This window comes from Wasmannia auropunctata, unplaced genomic scaffold, assembly GCF_000956235.1.
Source record: "Wasmannia auropunctata unplaced genomic scaffold, wasmannia.A_1.0 LD335994.1, whole genome shotgun sequence".
NCBI classification, from domain to species: Eukaryota; Metazoa; Arthropoda; class Insecta; order Hymenoptera; family Formicidae; genus Wasmannia; species Wasmannia auropunctata.
Window position 1 is genome coordinate 1,144,400 of NW_012026896.1, and position 27,689 is coordinate 1,172,088.

Genomic DNA, 27,689 nt, shown 5'->3' on the forward strand with positions numbered 1-27,689 from the left:
CTCCCCCTCGCCCACCCCAATGTAAGAACTAAGTCGTACCTAAATATCGCTACGTAAATTACGGAAATCTTTCATCGAACTTAGAAAATGCATCTTCGACAATAGGCTTGCTCAGACGTATCAACGAAGAAAAACTGTTCAGCGCGGCACACGGCGCAGTACTATCACAGTTAATCCTCACCAGGAAAATTCAACGTGCGTTCGCGTTGAATTCTAAACGCAATTCGCGTTCCGAACAACTCTCATCTAAGCTACATAATTATTACCCGGCTACGGACTTCAAGGCGGAGAAAAAGCGCCCTGGCTTCTACGCGCGATTCCCGCGAGCATCGATCGAAGTTAATTCAGACTCAACTTGTCCCCTTTTTCTTGTTTTTTTTTTTGCATAAAAAAGTAGACAGATATTCACTTAAACAACGTTTAACTTTTGCCAATGCTCGTGGGAAGCAACGCCGTATCGGAATATAACACGTGTTTACACACTCGGCGAGCATATTACAGGAAGTATGATACAATTTGCCGAATCTCCTATTCATAGTGAGACGATTCGAGTGACAAACAATGATCCAAGATTCATTGGGCCTAACAGAAAAAAGCGGGACACATTAGCTTTCTTTTTCTTTCTAGGCATATTACACGGTATTTACAAATATGTTGCTCCGTCTTCTTAATTCCATTTGAAATCCTGGAACAGTCATTTACAGTCTGCTTTAGTACAAGGATGGAATGTCACATGTTTATCAAAAAAAGAAAAAAATCATTTAACTTAATAATAACTTAAGCTACTTTTTTCTAGTCACTATTCGATATTTACATGATTAATCTTAGAATGATATACTTTTTGTTGCAAGTAGCATCAATCAAATGGATGATTATGCTGCGTAATGATAGAGAAAAGGTGAACGTGTGCATTATTAGTAACATGGAATCAGGTTTCGTTCATTGTATAATCCATTTTAGACAATCTATAATTTGCAATTAGAATTTAATATATAATCCTATGTATATATAATTTAACATAAAAAAAACATTTACTCAAAATGAAAATTATATCAACGTCTATTTTTACATAGAAATGCATACCACGATAATAAATTTAATAATCAATTTGCAATTTGAAAAACATAATTACTGTATATATCTAATAACAATACTTTATTGATTCAACGCATAAATTGAAGATAAAATTTCGTTCCGAATTATAGATTATCCTTAAGGTTAACAATTCGGAAATCTCGAAGAGTTGAATGTTACAAAAGACACTTGTTATTAATCACAAATATATAAGTCACAAAGATTATTGTACATTAATCCCCCGGTGTCGGAGCGACACCCATTCAAATCATTTGAAATATAAAGATACACTTGTACAAAAAAAAAATATGCAACAAGTTAAAATTTCAGAAATAAGATATACAATTAACAAAATTAAAGCAACGGATCCAATTCTCGCCTAAACAGAGTTTAAACAAATCATATACAAAGTCATCCCCGATAAAATATGCAAGGAAGAAAAAATTCAATTTCAATACGAGAATATTATCCATTATGGCATTGCGGATTGTATCCTGTAGTCGGCACGCGTTCCTATCACAGAGATTCTTTCTATTATTACGCCACGAAATCCTCGGCAATGGTCACGACACGCAGAATGTTAAGTGATGGTAGGTACCTAATCCCTTCACAGAGCACCAAAGGGATCGAGTTGGACAGCATTGCCCTGTGGCTGAGCTGCTGCAGCGGGCTGAGGTTGAGGGGGCTGCTGCTGCAAATTAGGCCCAGCCATGGGATTCGCGCCGGGTATGGCCATCATGGGCGCAGCTCCTCCCGCAACCATCATACCGCCACCGGCGGCGGAAGCACCTGGGATAGTACACATCATCGGCCTCATACCCTGCATACCCTGCATACCCTGCATGCCCATCGGCATACCTTGCATACCCTACAGACACCAGAGAGCGAGAGAAATGAGACGTATGTACAAAAGGAAGCGTGTGCCTGCGAAACTTAACGTTTTCTTTTAACGTCAAAATAACGGTGAGACTGATTGATTTTACAGTTTTTTTCAGTGAACAATTAAAATTTAAACGATGACTGAAAAGAAGAAAAATTATACACTTAGAGCTCCTATCTTATGGAATACTCTAAAAGCAACGGCAGCTGCCAATTAGTTTCGAACCGTATTATGTCGCCACAAGTATGTATTTTATAAGATAAAATAAATACTACAAAACTTTTTTTTTTTTCTCAAACAAGACCAGTCCTTTCCTTAATTCTTTTTTGTTTTATATTCACGAACGTTTTTCTCGCAGAAAACATAGTGTAACCTAATCTATTCTAACATATGTTACCTGTACACATTGATGTAATAAATATTTATACACGATCACGTAAATCGTTTGTGTAAAATTCTAACACTTATCTATGTTGTCTACACTATAGATTAAACACCTCAAGCAAATTACAGCCAAGTACGCAGGGAAATAAATCTGAAAACCGGTCTGTGAAAATATAAACAACTGCGATAAAGTATTGTCTACTACATTCTCGAAACGTGCGCTAAAAGTACATATCGATGCATAAGCACATAATGCGAGGAAACGGTATGAGGCGTCGGATTGTCATCTCCCGACGATTCGCCGCTTCGTCTCGTGATACAAAAGACCGTTATACGATTTGTACAACGATTATCATTATTGACAGAGTGAGTTAGTGACAATTCATGTTATCAACACGCTATTCTTATACAGAGAGATAGAGAGAAAGACTCGTGATCCGGTGAGGTGAGATGAGATGAGTTTGGCGCTTTATCGTGTTAAACAGCTCGTTCGCTGCGCGCGTGAAACGAAAGAGCGCTCATGGGGACTTACCATTATCGCGGGCTGCGAGGGGAAACCTATAGTCGTGGCGGTCGTAGGTAGCAGTTGCGTCATTCCCTGGCCCTGCAACACAGCCGATAACATGCCATATGCCGTGCATGCAAAACGCACTCACCTAAACGATGCTAATTGACGAGAAAATTGTCGTTACGGTATTAGCGAGGAGAGCAGAAGAGAGTCCCACGGTGGACGGGATGTGGCTTAACGGTAAAACTTACGTCTCAACGTGTACTAGCTGAAGGGTACGGGTACGCTACGGCGTACACGCTTAACGGATCGCTAACAAGCTAAAATAATTCACTAGTCCGTGTAAGATTTCTACGACGTGATAAAATTGAGACGGAACGATAAGGAACGGTCAATTATCTACGGTGTGAATTTTTTTTTAAGTGTGAGAATAAACCGAAAGTTGTATAACGAGGGAGCGATTGTTCTTTGAAAATAATGCAAAAATAGTACGTGTATGTGTGTTTGTGGTCTCTCTGTGTACTGAACAATTAGAAGAAACATGCTGAAAATACTTTACGACAACGAAAAAGGAAAAGGCTCTCTCACCATGGGCCGGTATCCGGCACCAGTAGTAGCTGCCATCGGTTGCGGTGACCATCCGCCGGCTGGGCCGCCCGTTTTCGCGGCGTTCTTCGGTGAGTTCCATTGCATTCCTCTGCGAAAGAAAAATATCCGTCAATTCGTCGCGCACAAGCTCGTTGCACAAGTGCAGTTTTGAAACGTCTCATAAATTATTTATATGTCTATTATTATAATCCTTATACATATATTCATTTTTAAAAAGATTTACGCGTAACTAGGTTTACATAATGCTCGAAAACGGAATTGCTCATAAATAAAAGCAGTAATCAGACTCACTTGACTTGCTGCTGCGCGCTCTTATTGATGGTCAAGTTTTGCGCAAGGCTAGCCAGGCTGCTGTCCAAATCGCCGGTCAGGACCTTGCCAGTGTTGGCTGCACCGACCGGCTGCCCCGCGGCTGAAATGACATTAAATTCAAGATACTCGTAGACGTACCGGCACCACACTGTCTCAAAATTTCTAAGCGATATCTACGTCAAGCAAAAATTCAAATATAAAATAAAAATTTACAGCAAATCATGAAGTTTACATAAATTTACAAATTCATAGAATTAAGCGTAATCGCCAAGCAATGTATTTTCTGATTTAAAAAAATAACGATATTGAAGGGATTTAATCTCAAAGGATCCGAAAAGTCACCATTCCAAATCTCTACAGCAGCGTGCTATAAATTCACTGAACAGAATAATACAGAGTTATGTATATTGTATTAGTCACGAACATGCAGATTATTGTAAGCAAATTGAATTGCAAATTATACATGAAAAAGAAATAACGATCAGAGGTTATCGCGTTTTACGTGTATACTTAAAGCAAAGTGAATGTAATCGTCTATTTTTATCTGTAAGTGATTGCGATATCTAGAATGTTATATATAACACAGAGGCATGCTTATCTACTCGAAAATACTAAAATTAATCAGAATTATTTAATACTCTCATGTGTCTAAGTATAAATATTTAATACAACTTGCTGATTAGGCAATATATACATAAATTGAAAAAGAATTTCCTGGACAATAAAAAAAAAATGCAAAAGACATCTTACAGATACCTAAGGAGTGTCTTTCAAAAATTTGTTTTCTAGATATCTCATGGACTTTTACGTTGTTTAAGACGCGATACCGCGACGCAGCCGGGCGAAAAGGAGAAAAAAAGAGAAATAAAGAAACTTGAACTCGGCGGGGCGGGGGAAAACAGCGAGTGCGACTTGTGCATGCGATCAGCGTGGATTAGTTTAGGCATTCCCGTCACCTGACATCGGCTGCTTTGCCGGCGAACCGTACCCCACGGGGACTTGGGCTTGGGTAGGGATACCGTAGCCGCCGATCGGCGCACCGGCCATCATGGATTGCCCGGTCGCGGGGTCATTCATGCCAAACATGCCGGCGCCCGCCGCCACCGCAGTCGGCGGCATTTGTTGCTGCAGCGGCTGTTGTTGTGCGGCCATCGCGGCTTGTTGCTGCTGCACCATGGGTGCCGGCCGAGACGGGGACCCACCCAGTGCCATACGGATACTGTCGTTGAGATCGTCGAAGGCGCTCTTGCCGGCGGAGGAGGCCGGGGCCGCTGCCGCCGTTGGCGCCGTCGCCGCCGCTGGCCTACCATGTGACGCTCCGTGGGACGGAGACATTGCACGCGGTGCGGCACCGTTCGCGGCAGCAACGGCGGTCGCGGGTGGCGGTGGTCTAGGTGGCGGCGTAGCCGTGGACGAGGTCTTGCCGGCGACGGGAGGCGCCGCCGACGCCACCACCTCGGCCGCCGCAACATCCCCGTCGCCGCCGTTCGCGGGGGTCCTCATCATCGCGGCAGCGGCGGCGGACCCGTCGCCACCGAAGAGATCCGTCTGCCCGGCACTGAACAGGTCCCCGGCTGGCGCCGTTCCCGTCTGCGCCGCCTGCGCTCCCGATTCGCCGCCAACAACGCCGCCGGCGTTCTGATCGAAGAGCACGCCGCCGGTGGTACCGAGGGACGGGAAATCGGACATGAAGGGATTAGGTACGGACGCGGCCGCTCCTGGGGCGCCAGCTTGCGCAGAAAGTGATCAAGGTGCATAAGTTAGCTTCCTCCTCTTTTGCGTCCGGACGAGGTAACAATGTAAAATGTCTCGCAATTGTTATACCCGTTACCCGTTAATGCGTTAGTTAAAGAGAGAGAGAGAGAGAGAGAGAGAAAAGAAACATTCGAATACAGTGTTAACGTAATGTAGCGCTCGGTTGCATTCCCTTATAACGTCGCGCGTCAACGATGCAGGCAAGAGTTGCCTCGGAGAATGTATCGAATAACCAGCGCTTACCGCTTAATAAACACAATAGGAAAAGAAATTGCAGAAATAAAGTAGATTAATTATCACTATTGTTATATGTGATAGCAAAAAAATAATTTTGCAGTTATAAACGCTGCTTCATCCGGTACATTTTTGCCCATAGCGTTAAACGGTACATGTGATTGGCTCAGGCAAGAACTAAGTATACAAAATAAAAGATGTATGATGCAAAAGTATCATAAAAATGACCGCAAAAGTTCTACGATAGAAAGAGGAAGAGAGACAAGTAAAGACGGCAAGAAAAAGAAAACAAAAGTGCACGGAATTTCTCAATCTCGTGTGTGTGTATGTGTAAATGAGCTCGTATAATAATAATCCCCCTCCCCCCCCATTTTGTGTCTACTTTTCGCTTTTAATGGAGCACTTACTGGATTGCTGATCTTGATTTCCGAATACGGAGGAAAAACTATTATCTGTAACAAAGTTATTATTTGCTGGTGGCGCAGTTGCCGCGAAACCTAAAAGAAAAAAGAAAAACGGAAAAATGAAAAGAAAACGAAAAAATAAAAAAGGGGGAGGGAGAGGAGAAAAATATCATAAACAAGCGCGGTGACGAGAGAAGCAGCGATGATCACTGAGACTAAATATCGATTGTTAAGTGCTCGTGCTCACCAGTACCGTTGGTCATCCACATGTTGTTCTGCATCTGAGCGGGCTGCCCGGCGGTTGCTGCGGCCGGTTGCCCTCCGAATATGTTCGCGAATGGATTGCCCGCCAGCTGCAGTAGATCATCCGACGCCTTTTGGGATGCCTGTTGTTACGATTGATTAGCCCTCGAGAAGATAGAATCGTGTTTCTTGTCAAATGAAAGGCATATATAGACGTACCTGGCCATCGGCTGATGTTGCACCGAACAAGTCCACGATCGGCTGATTAGCGTTATTGGTCGGCGAACTGAGGAACGGATTCGTGCTAGTGCTTGACGGCGACTGTACTTTTGCCTGCAACACACACACACACATCGAGAATTAATCGCGTTCGTGCGAGAGAAATCGCAATGAACGGAAGAAGAAATTGAAATGAAAGGAAGGATACACTTGAGATATTTAAAAGTTAAATAGAAAATTAATGCGTTAAGACAATAATAGCATCGCAATCTTAAATTCTTCCATTGATCGAAACTTCTTTTTCTTAATCTTAACTTAGAATTAGCAATACTTTGCGAGCTAGTACCTTGTATTGATTCATGGCGGCTTCCTCTTCCGCGAGAGCTTGCTGTCGCAACGCCTCGTCGATGTGGCCGTTCCCGGTTTGCTCGAGCCGCGCATTGCTGGCTGCTGTTCCGAACGCGGTACTGGTGGAAGACAGGGCGGACACTCCCGACTTTACATTGGTTCTATTGCTGCTTTTGGGCGATGATAGGATGTTGTGGTTGTCGATGGATGGAGAAAGGAGGACGGACAAGAAGAATACGGAAGGTTCCGTTTTTCAGCGAGTTCGTAAAATGTGGCGAGAGAGAGAGAGAGAGAAAGGAGCGTAAAGGAAAATTGATAATTGAAAACAAAGGAGAAGAGACAAACAAAAAAACAAAAAACAAACGGTGTAGTACGTATAGATGTAAACAATGCGTTAGAAATGCATAGTGTGCATTACCACACGCACGCTCGCATGCATCCTTTCTCTCTTTCGCACACGCATACACGCACAGTCTCTCCTCTCTTTCGCACGCTCTCGCGCTCCTCCTTTACAACTCTTTACAACTATATCACCTAATATACACATATGCATTTACAGGTGTTCTACATTCTGTAGTGAAACATAGCATCAAGCTTGTGTACTCAATCAAATTGTATTGCAACAGTACACACTGATTTGAAGAACTGTTCATTTTTCGATGGCATACTATGTGGTGTTGAAATTCGTCATGATATAACAAGCGATTTCTGTACAAATGAATATGCATTAAAACGCGTGTTACGCAGTTTTTTACATAATGTTCTCACTATTTCGAGATATTTTAACGCCGATTGTGTACCTCGATGAATTAAACATTTATTGCGACGAATAATAAATGCCATTTTGTAGCCAACAAATTTCACTATTGTAGCCACATCAATTAATGTTATTCGTCATCTCAAGTTTTAGGCGATATAAATTAAATCGTCAACAGTATTAATTGACAATTTATCATTTAGCATGCTCAATATCCGCTATAATCAATAGACTATAGGGAGTCAATTATCTAAACACATCGTAAATTCATGCAGTATAACACGAGCGATAAATTATATAGCGCAATAATTTATAGTTACAGATTTTCAGTGAGAAATAGACGCACACACATATACACATAAAAATTGAATACCAAATTTAGGAGCATAGCATGGATATACCTAAAATAGGTCAGGATACAAACGCAAATCGAACATTCTATAACTAAATATTAAATATCAGAGAAAATTAACCTTGTATCCAGGGGATACCATCTCAAATTTTACAAGTTGAATGACTATTCAAAAAGAGAATATAAAAATCCTCTCAAAGATAGTGTGCTTAAGACTATCTTCCAAAACCTTTTGTGATATTTTTTGCTTAAGAAAAGAAAAAATGACGATACTTAGCGTGTTTCTATATGAAAATAAAATAATCAATGATCAACTTATTCGTATTCGAAATAAACGAACGCAATCCTGTGTAATAATTCTTACATGTGCATGTGCGATAAACGTAATGTTTAAAGTACTCATATCTTAAGAAGCTTGTAAAGATGTGTAAGAAGAACGTGTCTTTGATTATCGGGTAATGAAAGAACAATGAGACGAAAACGATGGACTCTTGGGAAGTATATAGAGAGGGAGAAGTATATCGATTTCAATAGCATTCAACATAGGACGTTTAAAATTATCCCTACATCGATTGTTATGTGAGACTTAAATGAGTCGAGTAAATGGAAAAAGTCGTCATACCTTGCTGACTGCGTTGGCGTGTTCGCGGCCGAGCCCTTCTTTCCTTCCAAGGAGGCGAGATGTTGCTCTAAGGCGTCCAATAAACTACTGGGTGCCTAAAAATAATCAGTTCGTCCATTATCTATAGAGCGTTATCAAAGTTTTTTTATTCAACGAAGTGTGCAAGATAAAATTTAGCTGTGCATTTAGTCTAGAAGAGATTTCTCCCCGCTAAAATGCATGCATTTATTTAGGAGAATTTGTCAGCTTCATATTTCTTTTTTTAAACGCGTACATGTAAAAAAAAAGGTATTATAAAGAAACTGGTATAATCGGCTCACAAAGTCTCCCGAAATAAATATCGCCAATTATCTATGCTGCTCTATACTAGGCTACACTAACTCTACCTCGTTAAAATAATCAGAGATGTCATTACCTGTCAGTAATGTAAAGAGGAAGAAACAAATTAAAATATTACTTTATCGGTTAATGATTTTTTTTCGCTCATTGTTAATAGCTCCTCAAAACGGTAACCGATAATTAAATATAGTCATTTGAACAAACCCTTATTATAGACAGTATAGAGAGACAGCGATAATGAACACTATACTTTGAGCGCACATACCTTCGTCAGATCTGGTATGTCTCCTTTATCGATGCCAACGTTCTGTAAAGAAAAAGAAAATACGTTCAGTAATCATCCTTAACATCATTGGTTGCTTTCACATACGGATATTGCAAACTTACTTCCGCGACTTTCAGAAATTCCCCGACCCTGTCCATGCGTATGAGGAACTTCTTGTAAAGATCTAAAGCGTCCCGACATTGTTTCTTGTTCATGTCGAAATATTTCTCTGGAAGATTAAAATAGCAACCGTCCGATTAATTGATCCATTCTCATGGAATCCTTTGAATATGCGTTTGATTTGTGCGATAGGAAAAGAGGAATATTGAATGGACGTTACCTAACAGATTAATGATGCCGTCATTATAGCAGGCGAATAACCGGATAAGATCTCGAAAGAGGAGCATGAAGGCCATGTTTATGACGCCATTCGTGAGGTCGTTAGCCGTGCAATCAAATTCCAACAGTGCGTCGAGTTGCGACTGCAGTACCGGCAAAGTTTTCAGGAGTTTCTCGGCGTTCATTGTGCGTAGAGTGCCGTCTTCCTTCCTGCAATGTCGAAGTCACGCAACAAAGGTTTAATTTCTCTCATTAAAAATAACAACTGGATAACATTTCGAGACATGTCTAGACAAAAATAAAACGTCCTCAATACGTACCCCCTTTTCACTTTGCAGAAGTCGAACGCTACCGTCCTGTAGGAGAGAGCCTTCTCGTTGAGATACTTGGCGTAGCGCCTGATGAAGGGCGACATGTCATATCCTGATCGGGAACAGAAACGACAATTACTCACTTGTGTTCATAATAAATACCGCAGACACAATAACAAAAGCGTTAATAGGCATCGCCACGCAACAATGCGTAAAAGTGAAATTAGAAAGTCGGCGGTGCGCCGGCGTGCGATTGCATTAATTTCATAAAGTTACACAAGCGTGCATGCCAGCGTTTCCGATTGGAAATTATAATTTTGTCAAACATCTCGTAAGCCTGATCGTACGTTTATAATATTTGCACCGAGTGTAATTATCGGTACGCATCAATTGGTACACACACATAGATTAACATTTAGGTCCATATAACGTGTATATTAATTTCTTTTACTCTCGCAAAGTTAGAATTTTGAACATATATACAGTACTACTAAAGCATCGTTAATGAGAGAGTATATCATTAATGCAAAACGAGAAGGACGTTTGTGATTAGAACTCACCCACGCGTATTCCTGCTTCATGCCCAAAGAGATAGAAAGTTAGTCCAGGTTAGTAAATCGTACACATAGATGCCATAGATACATGGAAAAGAGAAAGATTCGCATTTTCCATATGGATGATAGCTACACAACGCGAGGAAATTAGTAGCACGGAAACTCTTTTTAAAAAATTCGCGATATTGGAACAGAGAGATTTTTGCATCGTTTAAACGAATTTCTAATAGTTATTTAAGCAAGTGAATGATTGCTGCCACGATCGATGCTACACATTCGATCAACATTACGCGCTTCACGCTATCTCCAATCGGTGAATAAAATTAGGTCTCCCGTAAACAAGTTCTCGTGGAATCGAGGTGTCCGCGATCGACTATTCAAATTACGGCGGTGTTGCAATTTTCCGTGCGACGCGTGCATATCAAATCAGTCCGCTCGACTGTCGGCACACGAGTCTTCTGATGACTAAATGTCGGTGTACGTTTTTGGTGGGCGAGAGTGCGGAAAAAAGCCGTGCGCATATGTATATCGTGCCGCGATGAGCTCGCAATCATTTTGTTAAATACGTAAAATAAATGTTTTATCTTCCCAGATTAATCGCATTTTTTAATTTTGTTAAAAAATTAGTCCTTTTTTAGTAAGACACTTTAAAACTGATGGAAAATGGGCACCTTATTCATTGCAAAAGAATAATTATCCTTTGTAAAACAACATTTAAAAATGTTAAGAAACTGCTTATATTTATTTGTAAATATATCCTATTTTAACGAGTAATTATTCTTTTTTTTTTTTGTTTAATTTACGAGATGCCAACGAATAACGTAACATTATTCTTTCGAATTTCGAAAGGGATAATGCTTGGTGTCGTTGGCGTCCGTCAATACTGGGACATACTGTGGTATCCCGAGGGGAACGCAGAACTGATACGATCATTTACAAAATAATCACCTTGTACGCCGCTCTTGTCGAGGAAATTGTTGAGCTGAAACGTGCTGTTGCTGGACGCGAGATACTGCGTGAACCTCTGTAAATAGAAAAGCCATTTCAGAAGGATGCACGGGGGACGACGTCTCGCGGGGAGGGAGGGGTCAGACGAGCGGCCGAAAGGTAATTACCTCGTTGCCATAGCACATCATGTGATGCACGGTGATCAGGGCCTTAAAGACTACCGTCCAGTTTGTGTTCTGCGAACGTTCTATCAGGAGATTAGCGAGCTGCGGTATGGAGACGTTCGGCTCATTGGTGCAATGGATTAAATCTGAAACGAAAGAGAAGAGACGTTCAACTTTACTGACGTGTCCATGTCGATCTTGGAAGTATTTTCTAGAGGCGAAAATCGATCTCTATGTGTGTTGTCACGATTTCGAGAGAAAATGACATGCGGATATGGTGCGAAACAGCGCGTCCCGTGCAGCAAGCCACAATGAGAGGCACTGACCTCCACCTTATAAGATTACAAAGTAATTTACATATGTATGATTCACAGCCATCCGCAAACCGGCGACACCGCTATCGCATTGTGAGAATCTCTCGCGAACGCACGTGTCCGTTTCCCCTTGCCTCGGATTTCAAAAGTCGCGGTAGAAATGTATCCCTATAATCTCCCGTTCGTACATAACTTTTACGGAAACGTTCCGCAAATTATATACGTGAAAGTGCGAGGTAAAAGCGAATCAATTCCAAATCGCTAGTACAACAAAACTACGGTTGCCTAGCGTAACCCATTAAGTGTAATTAAGTCATTAATTAGAATTCATCGACCGCCTTTTATCTCGACTCGACGCATTCTGTGCTTCTAATGCGAACGGAAAAGTGTATCATTGCAAGTAAAAGACTCGACGCAGGCGGATGCAACTGTGCTGAAGTCAAGGCTGAAGTGGACCAACCGGCTTCAATCAGTGACTCGAGAACGAAGGAGAGAAAATCAGATTTGAGCAATGGGATGATTTTAATTGTTCTAGCGATCTCTCAATTGTTCCAGATCGCAAGATACATCGACGTCGTTTTTAAAAAAGATGTTCACGCGTTCATGTTTTTTCGCGCGGAATATCCAGTTGTCGTTTTCACACACACACAATTGACGGATGATTCAGATATTCAAAGATGATTCAAAGAACACGTATGATTCAGCATTCGTATAATTCTCGTCATCATTCTTTATAATGCTTCGCACTTTATCGGCGTACGCGTATAGCAAAATCTAAATGATTTAATAATCCACGATCGGCGATCTCTATTTTTAATTACGATCGTATAGCTTGCCGCGGCAATTAATCGCAAAAGGCAAATAGCGCGTTTGATAAGCGCGGAAGAAGAATTGCAATAAACCGAAGAATTAAATATCTTTTGTTCACGATACAATTCCGTTAAATTTGTAATGTACAGGCGTGACCCCGGTCCTGACACTGATAAACCCATCCGATAACTCGCAGAAAACTTAAAAACAACGAATCAACGGAAAACATATATATATATATATATATATATATATATTTTTTTTTTGTACGCGCGTATCCAAATTAAGTATGTAACGTAAAATTTCTTTTCAATTTGAAATTTTATTTTTACGATGTGTAAAATCAAGATATATTCTATACCCTGAAATACGGGTCGTCTAAGAACAGTTGAAAATTCGATACTTCGGAAACTTCCTTCGTCATACCTGTGCCTAAAAATGGGAATTTTTAGCCGATGCTTATCGATCACCGACGGTGACTCTGACCTGCATGAAACTCGAGACAAATGTATCGCGAATCTGCCGTGAAGCGAACACGACGATAAGGTCAATCACGACGACGACGACGACGACGACGACGACGAATTCTGCACGAAGTAAACGACGGCAATCTACGCGACGTCCATCAATCGCGATTGATTAACGAAAGTAGCCGGTCCACGTCAGGAGGACGGCTAGGACGGCGATACCGCGCGTATAGCAAGGTCAACAATCGCGTTGCCGTACAGTTCCAAACGTGATGACATTCGGTGCCACTATTGACACGATGATCCACTCGCCGGTTACGGATTTGATACACGGTTGCTATGGGCGCGTATATTAAGATGCAGAGCGTATCATTTTTTTCAAGCCTCGCTTGATCGAGCAGAAATCCTTAGATGATTCGGAGGCGTTATTTATTTTATTTTATTTTTTTTTAAGAAAAATCCATTATAAATTACACAAGAGTCGACAGTGCGGTAAAAATGTTCGATATCCTGCATAAAATATAAATAAAACATGATAATATAATAAATTGAAACGTAATAAAATCTATACATATTTAATAATAAATCCATACGTGTATTTAATTTATTAGCGAGTTTACATTTATGTAACATTTTAATACGAATTCCCATCAATTCGCGGTGGCGCTGAAACTTATAACCACGTCGGTTTGCAACGCGTGTTGTTGCGCGATATTCGTAACTAGCATCGTAGCTCGTTCGTAATTTGCCGAGCATCTTGTCTATACGCCCGGGGAGAGGCGTTTATTTGACCGTCGGCGAAAAAGACGGGGAGTTAAGCAACGTTTTCGCCGCGGATAGTTTCCCACGCCTTTAATGTCTCTCTCTCTCTTTCTCTCTCTCTCGCCCTACCGACCGATGATCCCGCAATATCGAAGTCACGACGAGAGGGCTACGGAATGAAAGTGCAACGCGAGAGCGAGCGTACGAAGGGGCACCGGATAAACGCGAATGAAGCAGTGAATCAGCATCAAGTATTGGACCCCGGCCGCACATTCTACGAACTGCAGCATTTCCATATGGTTTATCGCGCGCGTAAATCCGCCCGACGTTATCGCAAGGTGATTGTCTAATTGGCGCGAAAAGCGATATCTTGCAAACAAAAGCGCGTAGTCATTCACACGTGATAATTACGCGATAATTATCCGCGCCCTTAATTTAAGCCTTTTAATCCAGCGACGTGGAAGAGACGAAATTAATTAATTCCGACTATTCTTTCTGTAAATGATTCTTCTAATTAAATTTAAGCTTCTCTTCTTAACGGTTTTTTTAATGCATCGTTTAATATGAAAAATAAGATCGACAGAAAAAAATAAATGTAGCGTATATATAATAAAATATGAAAAGGGTAAATATGTGAGTGAAGAAAGTAAGTGAGGTTCGTACAGCTCAGAAATTCAAGAGCTCATTTCAACTGTAAACAAAATACCGCGCAAGTTCAGGCAGTAATGAAGGCATTTTACGAGACATTACTGTGTTAAACGAAAATTACGGTCCGTATCAAACGCAAAAGGTGCACGAGCGATCGCAGTAAATAACCGCTGACACGTTCCGAGCGGCGTGTTGCTCGACCTTGCGAGGCTTCCCATTCTAATTATAATCTCCCAAACACGGACGGATTTAGCGGTCAAGATGCGTCCGCGTTGGCATCGATTGTCAAGACGCACGTCCCTCGGACGGTTCATTCAATGCCGAGGACGATTCCGATTCACGAAAACGACGTGCGTAACGATTTTTGCGCTTCAACGCTCAATGTGTGGAAACAGATGCGGATCTGCGTTGAATAAAAAAAAAATGCAATCCAGCCGAATGCGGAAAGCAATTATCATTTGTGCTGTGACATTATGTATCAAGGCACAATACTTGATAATAAAGAGATATAAACGTATAAAATTTAACACTGTATGCAAAATATTAAAATATAGATTAATAAATTTATAATAACTCGGGTGGGAGAGATAAATACTAGCTCAGTTATTATATTTGTTATCGTGGTATTTCTATTTTTAAAAAATATTAACCTTAATATTGATAAACGCGGAGGTATTAACGTTAAATAATTAGAATTATCAGCCGCGAATGAAATATGTGTTTAATTGACACGAGTACACGTTCAGCGAGACACACAGCTGATCCGCAGAGAGAGAAAGAGATAGAGAGAGGGAGAAGTTTTAATAAATCCTCCGATAATGCCGCGCGATTGGCAATCGCCAGAGGGTGTTAAATGCTGGTAAAAACATCACAATCGCTATGAGCTGAAGGGGTGTGTGCACAGACCAAATGACTGACTGACCGCCTGCATGTTATATCTCCAGACGCGGACGTGGGCGTGTACGCGATAAAGCGCGTTTCGGTAGCGCGAGCGATTGCAGTCGCAAGCCGTAAAAGGCAGCTCGTGTAGGCCGAATGAGAAAACCGCAGAGCCTGCCGATTGAAATTGAGGCATCGAATCGTCGGAATATCCTGTGGCATATTCCAGTGTCGCTCCGCAACCTAAAATTCTCCGATGGGATATTTTACATCCACGAAGCTGGAGTCTAATTTTGTTCGGAAAACATCTCGATGAGCGCAGGAACATTATTATACGCGATATTAGAACACCGAAAATATCGTGTTATTAAATATAAATTAAACTGCAACACACGCACGTATTCGTACGGTGACCGAACGTGAAATATTTATCTTATTAAATATGAGTGTCTTTTCAATTATCCATCCAATTAAAATTCTGACGAAATAACGCAATTCTGATGAAATATTAAAATTCTGGAGCATTGAATACTGCACAGCCAGCCCGCCTAAAATCGGATCCCTTTTTGCGAACAAAAATGTATGCAAAATTAAATAATTAATCCCCGTGAATGTATATTAAAGACTGCGGAGCTCTGGATCGATACGCGTAACGGTCCTCGAAGCGGAAACGTATTTCCCCGGACAGCTACTTTTACCCTTGAATACATTTTGATACGCCGCGCCGTGTAAAGCTATTCCCCGCGGGAGAGGGAGGGGGAGGGAATGCGGCTCTCGCTATTTTCCTTTACTGTAGAAGATGACTTTATGTCGCAGTCAATTGCGCTAACGCGAGGAGAGTTAAGAATGTAGCCGGCCCTTCTCTTCGGCTCTCTCGTCGTCGGCGCGGCCGTATTCCCGGGGTCCCTGGTATATTCAATTTCTCTCTCTTTTTCTCTCTCTCTTTCTCTTCTTTCCTTTTTCTTTTTATCTCTCGCCTTCCTTCTCTCTCGTTCCTCGCTCTCGGTATCAACAGCCTCCGGTTCACAAAGGCCTTTCGCGCGTGCAGCACGATGCGCAACGCTGAGTTACATGTTAGATTTAATCTCGCGGCGCGGGGATACACCTATTCCGACACGCTCGAATTTTCTCTCGGCGCATAATCGCGGGACATTTGTAGGTATTCACATTCCACATTTGCCGAGAGCTAAACACACGGCAGCTGAGTTTCCCCATTTCTTTTTTTTTTTTGTCACACGTTAGAACGCGGCAATTAAGATAGAGCGAGAAACATATGGGTGCACTTGTTAACGATAAATGCGGGTCTTTAGGACAACGCCGATCGAATCCGTCCAGGGTATTCTATTCAAAAGACAATTTAAAAATTCACAATCACGTAATAATAAATTTTATAATCGTAAAATTTCATTTATAATTTCACTTTATTTTAAACTGAATCTTATATATATATTTTTTTTTCGTTCGTTCTATATATTTCTACATATTTTCGTTTTATTTGTAATAAGTCTTAGCTATAACAATAAATTTAGTTTTTGCTGAAAAGACAGAACGATTTAAAAAACTTTGCTTTTATATAATAACCTTCTGATTGCGGTAACTTTTTAGAAAGCCGCAAATAAAATATGCATTAATTAAGTTTGTAGAAAAATTATCATCATATATTATGACACGACATATATATAGATTTGAAACGTTCATAAAAGAATTCCCGGAATTCCAAGGTTGAAACCCTTTTAGCTTTCCCGTACGTTTTATTTCCGTCGTTCGCTGCGGCATCTCCGGTCGAATTCGCTCAACTTGTTCGGCCATTTCCGGCGGAAAAAAAAAAGAAATAGAGAGAAAGATACGCGGCTAGCTCAAAATTCGCAAATTGCACGCGATTGCGTCCAATGCGACGAAGCTATAACGACGCGATGACAAGGATGGCGCGAATGTAAGCGATCCGATACATACTTTATGCAAATGCGACGATAGCGCGCGTGGCACGCGCGAATAAATTCCATTTTCGAGTAAGTGGAGCGTATGATAAGGCGATCGATTGCAAATTCGATTCGACGGACGATCGTAATAAATTGCGAAACGGCGTCGGTATATATGACTCGGTATACGCGATGCAATCGATACATCGCGGACAATCTCTGCATTCATACAGTTAATACATCAGTCAATAATATGGATGACGTTCTCCTCGTCTTACGAAACAGAATGACCTTTATGCGCGCAAAATTAACTCGGTTAACTTTTCGAACTCATTCACATTGGGTTATTTATTATTTTATGAAGTAACCTCTTCAAATCTCTCACATCACGTCGAAATAATAACACACGATGAAAACCGATAGTCCTCCGAAATAGCAGTAACGATTTCGCTCTGAGAATTACTTTTCGCTACGGAATTTTACTTCGTGTGGCAAGAAATTGCTATATTAACATTGAAAATGTGATTTTTTTCTGGACGACCTGCATGCCGAAATTTTATTTTTATCGACTTATATGCGTCCGACGATTCGTACCGGAAAAGAGAAATTTCAGAAACGCGGTCACTGCTCGCGCTATCAGAAAGGAATCCTTTTATATTGTCCTGTATGACGCGGAGAAAATAATATTGGCCGAATCATCTCGCGTAAAAGGCACGCTGTTGTTTTTCCGAGCGAAAAATAGAGGCGCTATCGATTGACCTTTCGTGTACATTAATGCACATGAGAGGTTCATAGTGTCTATCAATTGATACACGGTGTGCAGCAGAGGGAGAACATTGACCGTGACAGCTCGACACGAGCCCGGATCCTCGAGTCAATATCGAAACTTTATTTACCGTGAGTTTCAATTATTCATTTACAAATCAACTGATAATGCTCTGAACGACTTAAATTATCTCTCGAAGACGGCCAATAATAATTAAGAATATTAAAACCATATCGGTCATTTGCTAGAACAATAACACTGAAGTTCGTGCTCTGTCGACAAATTAAATTCTTCAGAAAATGAGTCTGAATGCTTTGAATAAATTAAAATTTTGAATATTAATTTTGAAATGCAATTCTGATATAGGTAATAACTGATTGTAGAAGAATAAAACTATATGTTTTAAAGTATGTTTTTTTTTCTTTATTCTGCCGTCCTTTTCTCGCGAGCAACTCAAAAATGGCAATTTTTAAGTTATGTCGTCGTAGCAAATAAGCTAAATGCACATGTTACAGATGCATAAAGAATATCATGTTGCATATTCGCGACGTAAGATGAAAGAGTCAAACGACAATAAGAGGCTTGAAATAAAAATGAGGTCAAATAGCACATACACAGATCTCGAAATAAATTGTTAAAAATAAATAAATCTTTTGCATACTTTTTCTATATCTTTTCTTTAGCTTTTGCATATTAATTATGTTATATCTTTTTCACGCATACTCTTCAACTTGATCTACTTTTCAACATCCATTTCATTTAGAATTTTAATCTTTAACTACGGCGACCCTGATGGGACTTCTGTCCCTTATTTTATAATTATGGCCAATTATATCTTCTAGAAAAACTAATACAATTTAATTCTGTGCACAATTAATAAAAAATACAAGAAAATACAGCAGCAGCAACAGAATGGAGAGCAAATATTTTTTTATCTTTTTCAGATCTAAAAGTAAGAGTTCTTAGGAAGTCCCTTCACGCCCACTGTAACGTGTAATGTCCACAATTAAGAGTTGATCAAATTTTCTTTTCTCTTTCACGATGCGAAAATGATTAATTTATGTGTTATCGTACAAACTGAAAAATAAGAAAAGGTGGGCAATGAACTTCCGAGAGTTGACTGAACTAGATTGATTTGTCAAACGAACCGAGACGGGAGGTCCACTTTCTTACATGACATAGCTCCACTTTTACGTAACATCGTCTATAACAGTGCGATAATAGTATCGATTGATCCATCCGCAGCGCTGACACGCTGTCCAGCGCAGGAGAACGTTGACCGTGAAGGGTTGACGTGAATGACTTTGGAGATCCGTTTTCGCTGATCGTTAAACGCGCGTCTACCATTCGACCGACTATGACGGCGCGCGATAGTGTCATCGATTGAACGCACCGAGGCCAAACGCAGCGCAAGAAACGCCGGCCTTGAGAGGTGCGAATAACTTTAAAAGGAGTCTTTTTGCTTGGCCTAAAAGAGAGAGAGAGAGAGAGAGAGAGAGAGAGATGGATTTTTACGTATCGTTTCATAATAACTATCGTTTTAATCAGTCACGGAATGAATACTGCGGAAGAAAAAGACTAAAATAACGATACTCGAAGTGAAAGAAAGAGTCAATGTCACTGTATGGCTCTGAGATTAAAAAAAACAAATGGATAATCTTATATTATGATAAACTGAAAAATAAGAAAATTTTATACCAAGTTATACAAAAGATATTCAAGAAAACTCGAAAGAATTTGCATTCCAAATAATATCAAATAATTTGTAAATATGTGAAAATGTTTAGATCTCCAATAGTAATTTGAACCGCAGAGAGTTTCGAGAATAAAATAATAGAGGTCCTCCATAAGGATCTCAGAGAAACTGCTGTGGGGAAAAAGAGACGGAAAAATGAAGGAGGGATTTAATAATTCTCCTGAAAGTAAAAAGAGACCGACAATCTTAGCATTCCTGTTCCTCGCATGAATGAACCTATACATTTATGCATTTTTCCCGAATGATTCATCACGAAAATATTCGCGGTGCAACATGCAATAGAACTTAGCACCTGTCCTTAAGAGCTACGGAGTAACATTTGTTGTTCCACATTCGCTGTACTCGCGGACAGTTGTTCGTTATAGCGCGCAATTATACAGTTTAGCATTACGGCTACTCCGTCCTTCTCGATCTTCGCGCCATGGGATGACGTTGGCTGCTGCCCGTTTATCGACTCGCCCGTTCGATTCGCGGCTGGAAGGACCGCGCGGAGGGACCGCGATGAGAGTAAACAGCACTTTCGAAACAACGATAGTCATTAGAGACAACGAGCATCAAACCGCGGCGCGCGGCTTAATTACCTCGCGAATGTGTGTCGCGGGAGAAAATCGTTACGAATTTCCCGACGTGCGACGTTGTTACAGCACGCTTTACGCCACGTTGTAAAGATACGTGCGATATGGGTATCAAATCCGCTTATATAAAAATTGCGCGTTCCATTTCCACGCAGTTTCGCGCCACACGTCGCGCCTTTATCAGATCGTACCGTTGCGGTCCGCAATACGGTACCTATACGCAACGACCGTAAATATCGGCTCGTATATAACGTATATATTTGCTTTTATCGTTCCTCATTTCTTAGTACCGCACGTTACCTTTAGGGCGGAAAGCTAATACCGATGAAACAATATCGTATAAGGCTCCAATGATTTCGGCGAAATCGATGACGTGATGAGTCGATTTTATCGTCGTCGCGAGAAACCGTTCTCCCGCACGTTCGCGGCATCGAAAGTGTACGCAGCGTTTTAACTGTATCGATTTTTATTTTACCTTTTTCCGTAACGGAAATCTCGCGTGGCGTAAACAGGCTTATTTTCGAACGACAATTTTCGTGCGGGACTCCAGCACACCGACGAACGAACGTCTTCTCCGTTCCGTAAGATTATTGATCGGTCGGTAGCGAGCTTTTGTGTGCCTGTCGGTCCCGGCGAATCAACGGCACGAGGATCCAAGTGCCCTTCTTTCGAGAGAGCACACGGAGTCCTGGGCTTTTTATTAATTCCTCAGATCAATGACGCGGGTCGCAGATCCCTCATCTAATTACGCTCTCCGTCGCTAATGCACTTCCGCTGCACAAGTTCGTTATATACGCGAGTCCTCGGATACGACAAACGGAAGGAATTGCTCAATGCGATCACGCGACGTAAGTTGACGACTGAGGAGAAAAACTCACGAGAAAATTCCCAGCCGTCCCGTCGTCGTTCGCGGCGCGAAAAAAAAAGACGGTCGTGTCATCGATTGTACCATTGTAATATTGTAATAGGCATGCTTACGCAACATAAATCGTGAGGTGCGCAACACAATGCCTTGACATCGTCGTGTTATCTTTCGTATTTTATCGAATTAAGATTATCGATATTTCGACAAATTCTCCGTGATATGATCGTGAAATATAATCTACGTAAAATATAAACTACGATTTTTGTACAAAAAAAGAAAATTTTTCCTTGAAGTTCTTTACAAATTATTGCAGCTGGTAATAATTATAAAGAAGCATATACATTTATATTGTTATGAATCTTATTAATATTTTGCCGTATCACTCATATCAGAGTGATACAATATATGAATTTCCGTAAACGTTCCGTCCCATTTTTAGAGCACATCAGTTTTATTTATCCAATTAAAAATAATTTTATTAAGTATACTTAGAACAATTAAAGAAACAATTTGAATTATATTACGTTAAAAATATGAATTATATGTTGAAAAAACAATAATAATCAATAGATTTATTAAGTACAATGTCGAAATCAGCTTGGCCATCAAAATGTTAATATAATTATTATAAAATCGTGTCCAATATTCTGAAATAATGATTGGAAAAATTTCAGGAATAATAATACAGCAAGTATCGTACATGACGTCTTTGCATTCTCGAGTCATGATGTGATTTAAACCACAAAGTTTCGCCACGCACAGCTTATACGTCTCTCAATAACAACGGATTTAACTTAAATTGACGAACAACTCTGGCAAATCACAAGGACTCGATAGTAAATATTATTTCATTCGCGAATACGTTAACAAGGCGTGATGAATAGGCAAAAGAGGGAGCCGATAATCGCGCCTCGGTATAAGGACTTCTACAGCATGTTCGTTTTAAATTAGGACAGATTCATAAACTGAAACAAACGCCGCTGACTATCATTTACGCCCACGTACCTATCGCCGTGGAGTGACGTGTGGAGAAAGAAAGCGTGATAATCTAAAATTTCTCCGGAAAGAATTTGTTTTTATTGTTAACGAGAGAACGCGCGAAGAAATATCCGGGGCGACATTTCCATAGCGACTAAAATCGGAACTGCACTTTTTGGCACACCCCGTAAATCTATAAAGCATTCCGTGCAACTACGCGTCAGCGAGATCGATAAATTAAATGGAGCTCGAGGTCCGTAGGGTTTCACGACTTATCAGGTTAGAATAAGGCTCCGACGACGTTCTATTCGCGGAATATACTCGCCTATTTTCGTCAAGAACGTCTTTCTTGTTGATGCGCTACGTCATGGCATATTGACAGTTTGTTCAAAAATCACGTTCGAGAAAAGCACGTAAATGTGAAGGAGACATGACAAATTTCTGAAATATGAGATTACGAAAGAAGAAATACGAGACATAAATATACAAAAAGAGATGTATTGCTTTATCACGAGCCGGAAAAGATATAAATTCTTTTATCATTTAAAAACGTTGAATAACAAATTTAAAGATAGCCCCGGCCGTACATACAAAGCATCCTCAATTTATTACATTTCCTTGGAAAAAGCGGCAGTGAAAGCCAAAAGAGAAATAATAAAATGTTCAAACTGTTATAAAAATAAATATATTTCAATAAAGCTGTTGAATTTATTTTTCGTTAGATGCAGACCGCTTTATACCTCGATTTGCGGAATTTACTTTATATTTATGGCTAAGGCTATATGTACATATAGCCTAACGAATTGAATATATTTTAATAAAAACGTTAATTTCATCTGTTGCGCTGAAACATTTTCCAAATTCCAAATTGTAATCCCGTTAGCGGTTCGATATTACATTTTATTGCGCTATGCAATTTCTAACGTATACATTATATCACATTTTAATACGTATACCTATTTCGATATATTATTACACTCTCATCGCACGTGAATCATACAACTACAAGTGCCGTTAATCCGCACCGAGGAGATTTACTGATGGGCCATCGAAGGATTATATCACGCGAAAACGTTTATTTTAATCGCGTACGTATGCAAATTGCGAACTCTCGCTATACGTCGAGCGCCTCGCCGTTAACTCTCCTATCCAGACACCGGCTTCTACTTTTACGTAATTAAAAGCAAATTCATCGCGAATAAGAGATTTCATCAGTTTTTCTTTTTCATTCAGCGTTCGTGCGCGCGCGCGACATTCATTCTCGGAACGCGGCGACGAGCGTAATGACGTCATTGTTAAATAATTATTCCCCAGCAGGGATCGCCTTTTCTCCGCGATGAAATGACGAGAGATATTATGGAGAGAAGTCCGCGGTCCCGGTAAAAGGGTGAAGGCTGAAATAGACGATCGATTTTCCTGAATGCGGAATGGAATTCATTGAGATACGCAACTCTCTCTCTCTCTCTCTCTCTCTCTCTCTCTCGCGTCGCCGGGGGGTGCAGATCGTAGGAGGAGAGAACGATAGAGAGAGCTCCGGTGAACTCTATCAATCGGACTATCAAAGTCGCTGCTGCAGTCGTCCCGACGCGTCTCGCCCGCGCGCGTTACAACGGAAGGAAATTACCGATACGATATGTAATCGTATAACGGCCGCCACGCGCTACCGCGAGAGAAGGCTCCTCGTCACCTTGGGAATCGGGCCCGGTCTCTGACGCGAGGGAAGGAGGAAACGCGTCCGAGGTCTTCTTCCCCGTCTTCTAATCCCAAACATGACAGCGTACCATTGTGTGTATATATACATGTATATACGAGATGTGTACACGAGATATACGTGCGTTTACACAGTTAATATGTGCCCTCGTGCTCCGTAAATAGTAAATTCCCGCGCGGATTTGGCCAGCAATTTATATAGAGTCAACCGCGAAGCTACAATATTTTTTTTATCTTAATCTTCTCTCAAACAATTATTCATTTAAATAATACGATTGAAGAAACGCGCGTGAAAGAGCGGCCAAAGGAACGGTGAATAAATTTTCTTGTATATGAGCGGTTTTTTTTATCTTTTACGAACGGTGAGTTACAGAACAGCTAAATCCATTTGTCGCGTATGAGAACTTTACCACGTTTTTCCCTTATGTTTCATCGTGTTTTTTTATTATTACACGCTATTAACACGCAACCTAAATAAAAGCTGTAAGCTATGTCCTCGGTTTAATTAATTTAACCAAACCTAATCTGTATGGAATTAATTCTGACGCTCTTGTAAAGTTCAAGGCACCGCCGAAGGGCGCTTCCACATCCCCCTCGAACGGATTTTTATAGATCATTTCCCCAGGAACAATTTCAAACAAATCATGCGTAATCGAACTCAAATTAAAAGTCAGACGGAGGAAGAGGAGTGAAGGTTTCATCATCTTAATTTCGTTCGTCCACTTGCTTCAATAATGCGGCGATAATTATGCAAACAGCTCGAGCAAATGTGAAGAAGTCGATATTTTGTTTTATACACACGCAGAGGACACACTCCGAGGACGTTATCGTTGCTCCGAAGATAAAACGCGGAAAAGACCGTTCCTTCAACGTTATTTTGCTATAAGTACGTATTTTGACGATGTGGACACAATACTGATTATCTCCAAATAAAAAAAAGACACTCGAGCTGAACCGCTTTCGCAACCGCGGGTCCGACTCGATGGCGGGGCCATCGTTCCTCGGATTATACGAGAGTGACATTTCCATATATACGATCGCGCGAATCTTGCATAAAAGCGGTCGTGCACTGGAATTTATGTCCTTTTAGACCGGACCGAAATTCTACAGTCGCGAATTCTCGCTTACGAATGTCCGATAAACTAGAACGGCTCGTAAATAAATCGACGACTCGGTTCCTCTCCGTCTCTCGGGCGTTCCGCACCTCTCAAAACATTTTTCTACATTTCTACATTTCTGCCTCCCTTCTTTTTCTTCTACAAAAAGGAATGTACGTTTCGTTCCGTGTTTATATTAAAATAAAAAAAGGAAATAGAGGTACTCGCGTAGAGAAGAGGAAATGCTCGTTCGCGCGAGCTTCGGCGTTAATGCGGGCGTAACATCGAGACCTCTTACAAATAATAATTGGCGTTTTTGCGTATACGCCTGACGCGCAATTAATCCGTTCCGAGTATCGGAAATAGCATGTTGGTGATCGCGCGCGAGGGTCGAAGCGAGGAGAGGCCTCCAGAAATCGAACATGCGTGGAGCGTGGTCTGTCCCTTTTTCCGCACATCGCGCTCTCCAACCTTCCCACGCGATTTTCCTTTTTTTCCCCTCCCCTCTTTATCGAACACGTCCTGCGAACGTGCACGCGCTTCGTCTTTCGAGCGCGGAGCGAGAAGCAGTGGAAAGAGATACGGCATGAAAAATCTGAAAAGGACCCAAACACAATAGATTCAATCCTTCCCTCCCGGAGGATATCGCGATTACTATCATTATACCCAGCTCTCTCCAGGAGCTCCATTGTCGACTGTCAGGTAAGCATTCCTGACCACGCCGCGTTTAGCGGAGACGCTATACATCTCGCAGAAATGTGAGAAACGTGTATAGCGAAAAGCGCGAAATGGAAATCCTATATACAGACGCGAGCACGCGCTTTCGACGTTCCCAATCGACTCCGACTGCTTTAATTGCCACGTCGATGTATCGATATATACGTGTAAAGGGGAGAATTGAAACCGACGACGTCGTTTCGCAGTCGGTTTCGTTCAACCGTGTGCCTGTCCGAGACATATTGCTCAACGCACCGGGGGATTCGCGCGAGTAGACCAGTGGGGGGCACAAGTCGCACTCGCTCACCTTCCTTCGAGAAGGCAGGCAAATAGGATAGGAAAAGGTGAGCGACTCGCCGTCGTCGCTCCCTGCATGCGCTGGTATTATTCCGCGCGTGTACCCTCGCGCTGGTGAATCAACGGCAAAACGGCCGGGCACGAAGTCGCCACTCGAAATCGGAGTGGAGTAGGCGACACCCTGTCGCTTTTGCGCGAGACGCGTCGAAACGTCCACTTTTTCTCATCGGTTTTGCTCGCGTTTCCTCCCCCCCCCCCGGTCCCCTCTACCCCCTATAAATTTCCTCCTCAAACTTAAAAATCTGAGACTTCGAGATACCGAGGGAGGAGAAAAGGAGGACGTTGTCCTAACGATAAAACTGACGAGACGGGCGAGCGCCGGCGAAGGAGCGACGCTCGACGGCAAACATATCGCGGGAACTTTCACTCTCTTTACTTACAGTCAAGATGCTTCTTCTTGGGTCCGATCATCTCCTCCGTGGTGGCCTTGCAGACGGACTTGGCGAGGCCCTGGCCGGCGATGCTGTGCCTCGCGGCCAGCAGCCTGTCGTTGATCGTCTGTCCCGCCATACTGTCGCGCTGTCACGCAAGGTGGTGTAGCCAGCAGCTAGTTGACGTCTGCGGCGAAGTCGCGCGTGTCCTCCCCTCGGCTCGGATCCCTCCCGACACGACCGTGTCTCTCTTCGCACCCTTGTGTGAGCGACCACCGAGCGACGCGAAGGAGACCGCGCGAGACCGACGTTTACGATGTTACACGAGGACGAAAACGAGGACGACGTCGACGACGGTGACGCGAGGGATCCCGGACGCGGCCACGCGAGAAGAAGCGAGCGAGGTCGGCCGTCCTTGGCGCGACGCGGACGGACGGACGGGAGCGAGACTACACGGGGTTCGGGCCAACTTCACCGCGCACGTACACACGATCACGATCACGATCAGGGGCACACGACACGACACGACACGACACGTCACGGCACGGCACGGCACGAACACGAACGGCGAACACGACAGCCGAGACCAGACCAGGCGCTAGCCGCGCGAGGCGTCCGCGACGTCCCGCTCACCCCGATATTATACTTGGCCCGCCGCGCGCTGCTTTTCCGGTCCTCCGGCACCTCTCCTCCTTTTCACGTCCTCCTCCTGCTCCTCCGCCGCCGCCTCCTCCTCCGCCTCTCCTCGTCCGCCGCCTCCGCCTCCTCGGCCGGTTTCCGCGTTCGCGTCGCGCGAACGATAGCCCGCCGCGTTTTCTCTCCGCGTTCACCCAGCAGCCGAGCCAAGGTAGCTCGCGCTCAGCTTTAACGGCTCAGCTGGACGGCGTACGTCGGCGGCTGACGGCGACAGCAGGCCTCCTTCTATCTGCCAAGATGGCGACCGCGCTCAGGCCTCAGTGCCGACAGTCGTGCCGACTGCGGCTGCGCGCCGCGCCGGCGCGGCCAGCCAATCGCGAGCCGCCGCCGCCGCCGCCGGCGCTCGGCGGCTCGTGTGACGTCATCGCGCCGCTTGGCGAA

The 27,689-nt window shown here is 42.3% G+C and overlaps 1 protein-coding gene across 4 annotated transcripts; it reads right to left on the bottom strand.

Annotated features, from left to right (window-relative positions):
• Positions 1-173: 173 nt before the first annotated feature.
• LOC105453843 (phosphatidylinositol-binding clathrin assembly protein LAP) lies at positions 174-27,096 on the bottom strand. Of its 4 annotated transcripts, XM_011696085.1 has the most exons (18): positions 26,622-27,096; positions 11,625-11,767; positions 11,458-11,533; positions 10,516-10,530; positions 9,965-10,067; positions 9,646-9,854; positions 9,428-9,534; positions 9,306-9,347; positions 8,702-8,796; positions 6,969-7,140; positions 6,623-6,736; positions 6,408-6,546; positions 6,164-6,253; positions 3,747-3,867; positions 3,435-3,543; positions 2,871-2,942; positions 1,673-1,942; positions 174-685 (listed from the first exon to the last, which is right to left on the bottom strand). In XM_011696085.1, exons 1-17 carry the CDS (start codon positions 26,749-26,751, stop codon positions 1,682-1,684), a joined length of 1,998 nt encoding a protein of 665 aa, XP_011694387.1. In that variant the 5' UTR covers positions 26,752-27,096; the 3' UTR covers positions 174-685; positions 1,673-1,681. The 4 variants fall into 4 exon arrangements, with proteins under 4 accessions (XP_011694387.1, XP_011694389.1, XP_011694388.1 ...); XM_011696087.1 differs by lacking the exon at positions 10,516-10,530 and having other exon boundaries at positions 6,969-7,137; XM_011696086.1 differs by lacking the exon at positions 10,516-10,530.
• Between the last annotated feature and the right edge of the window lie 593 nt (positions 27,097-27,689).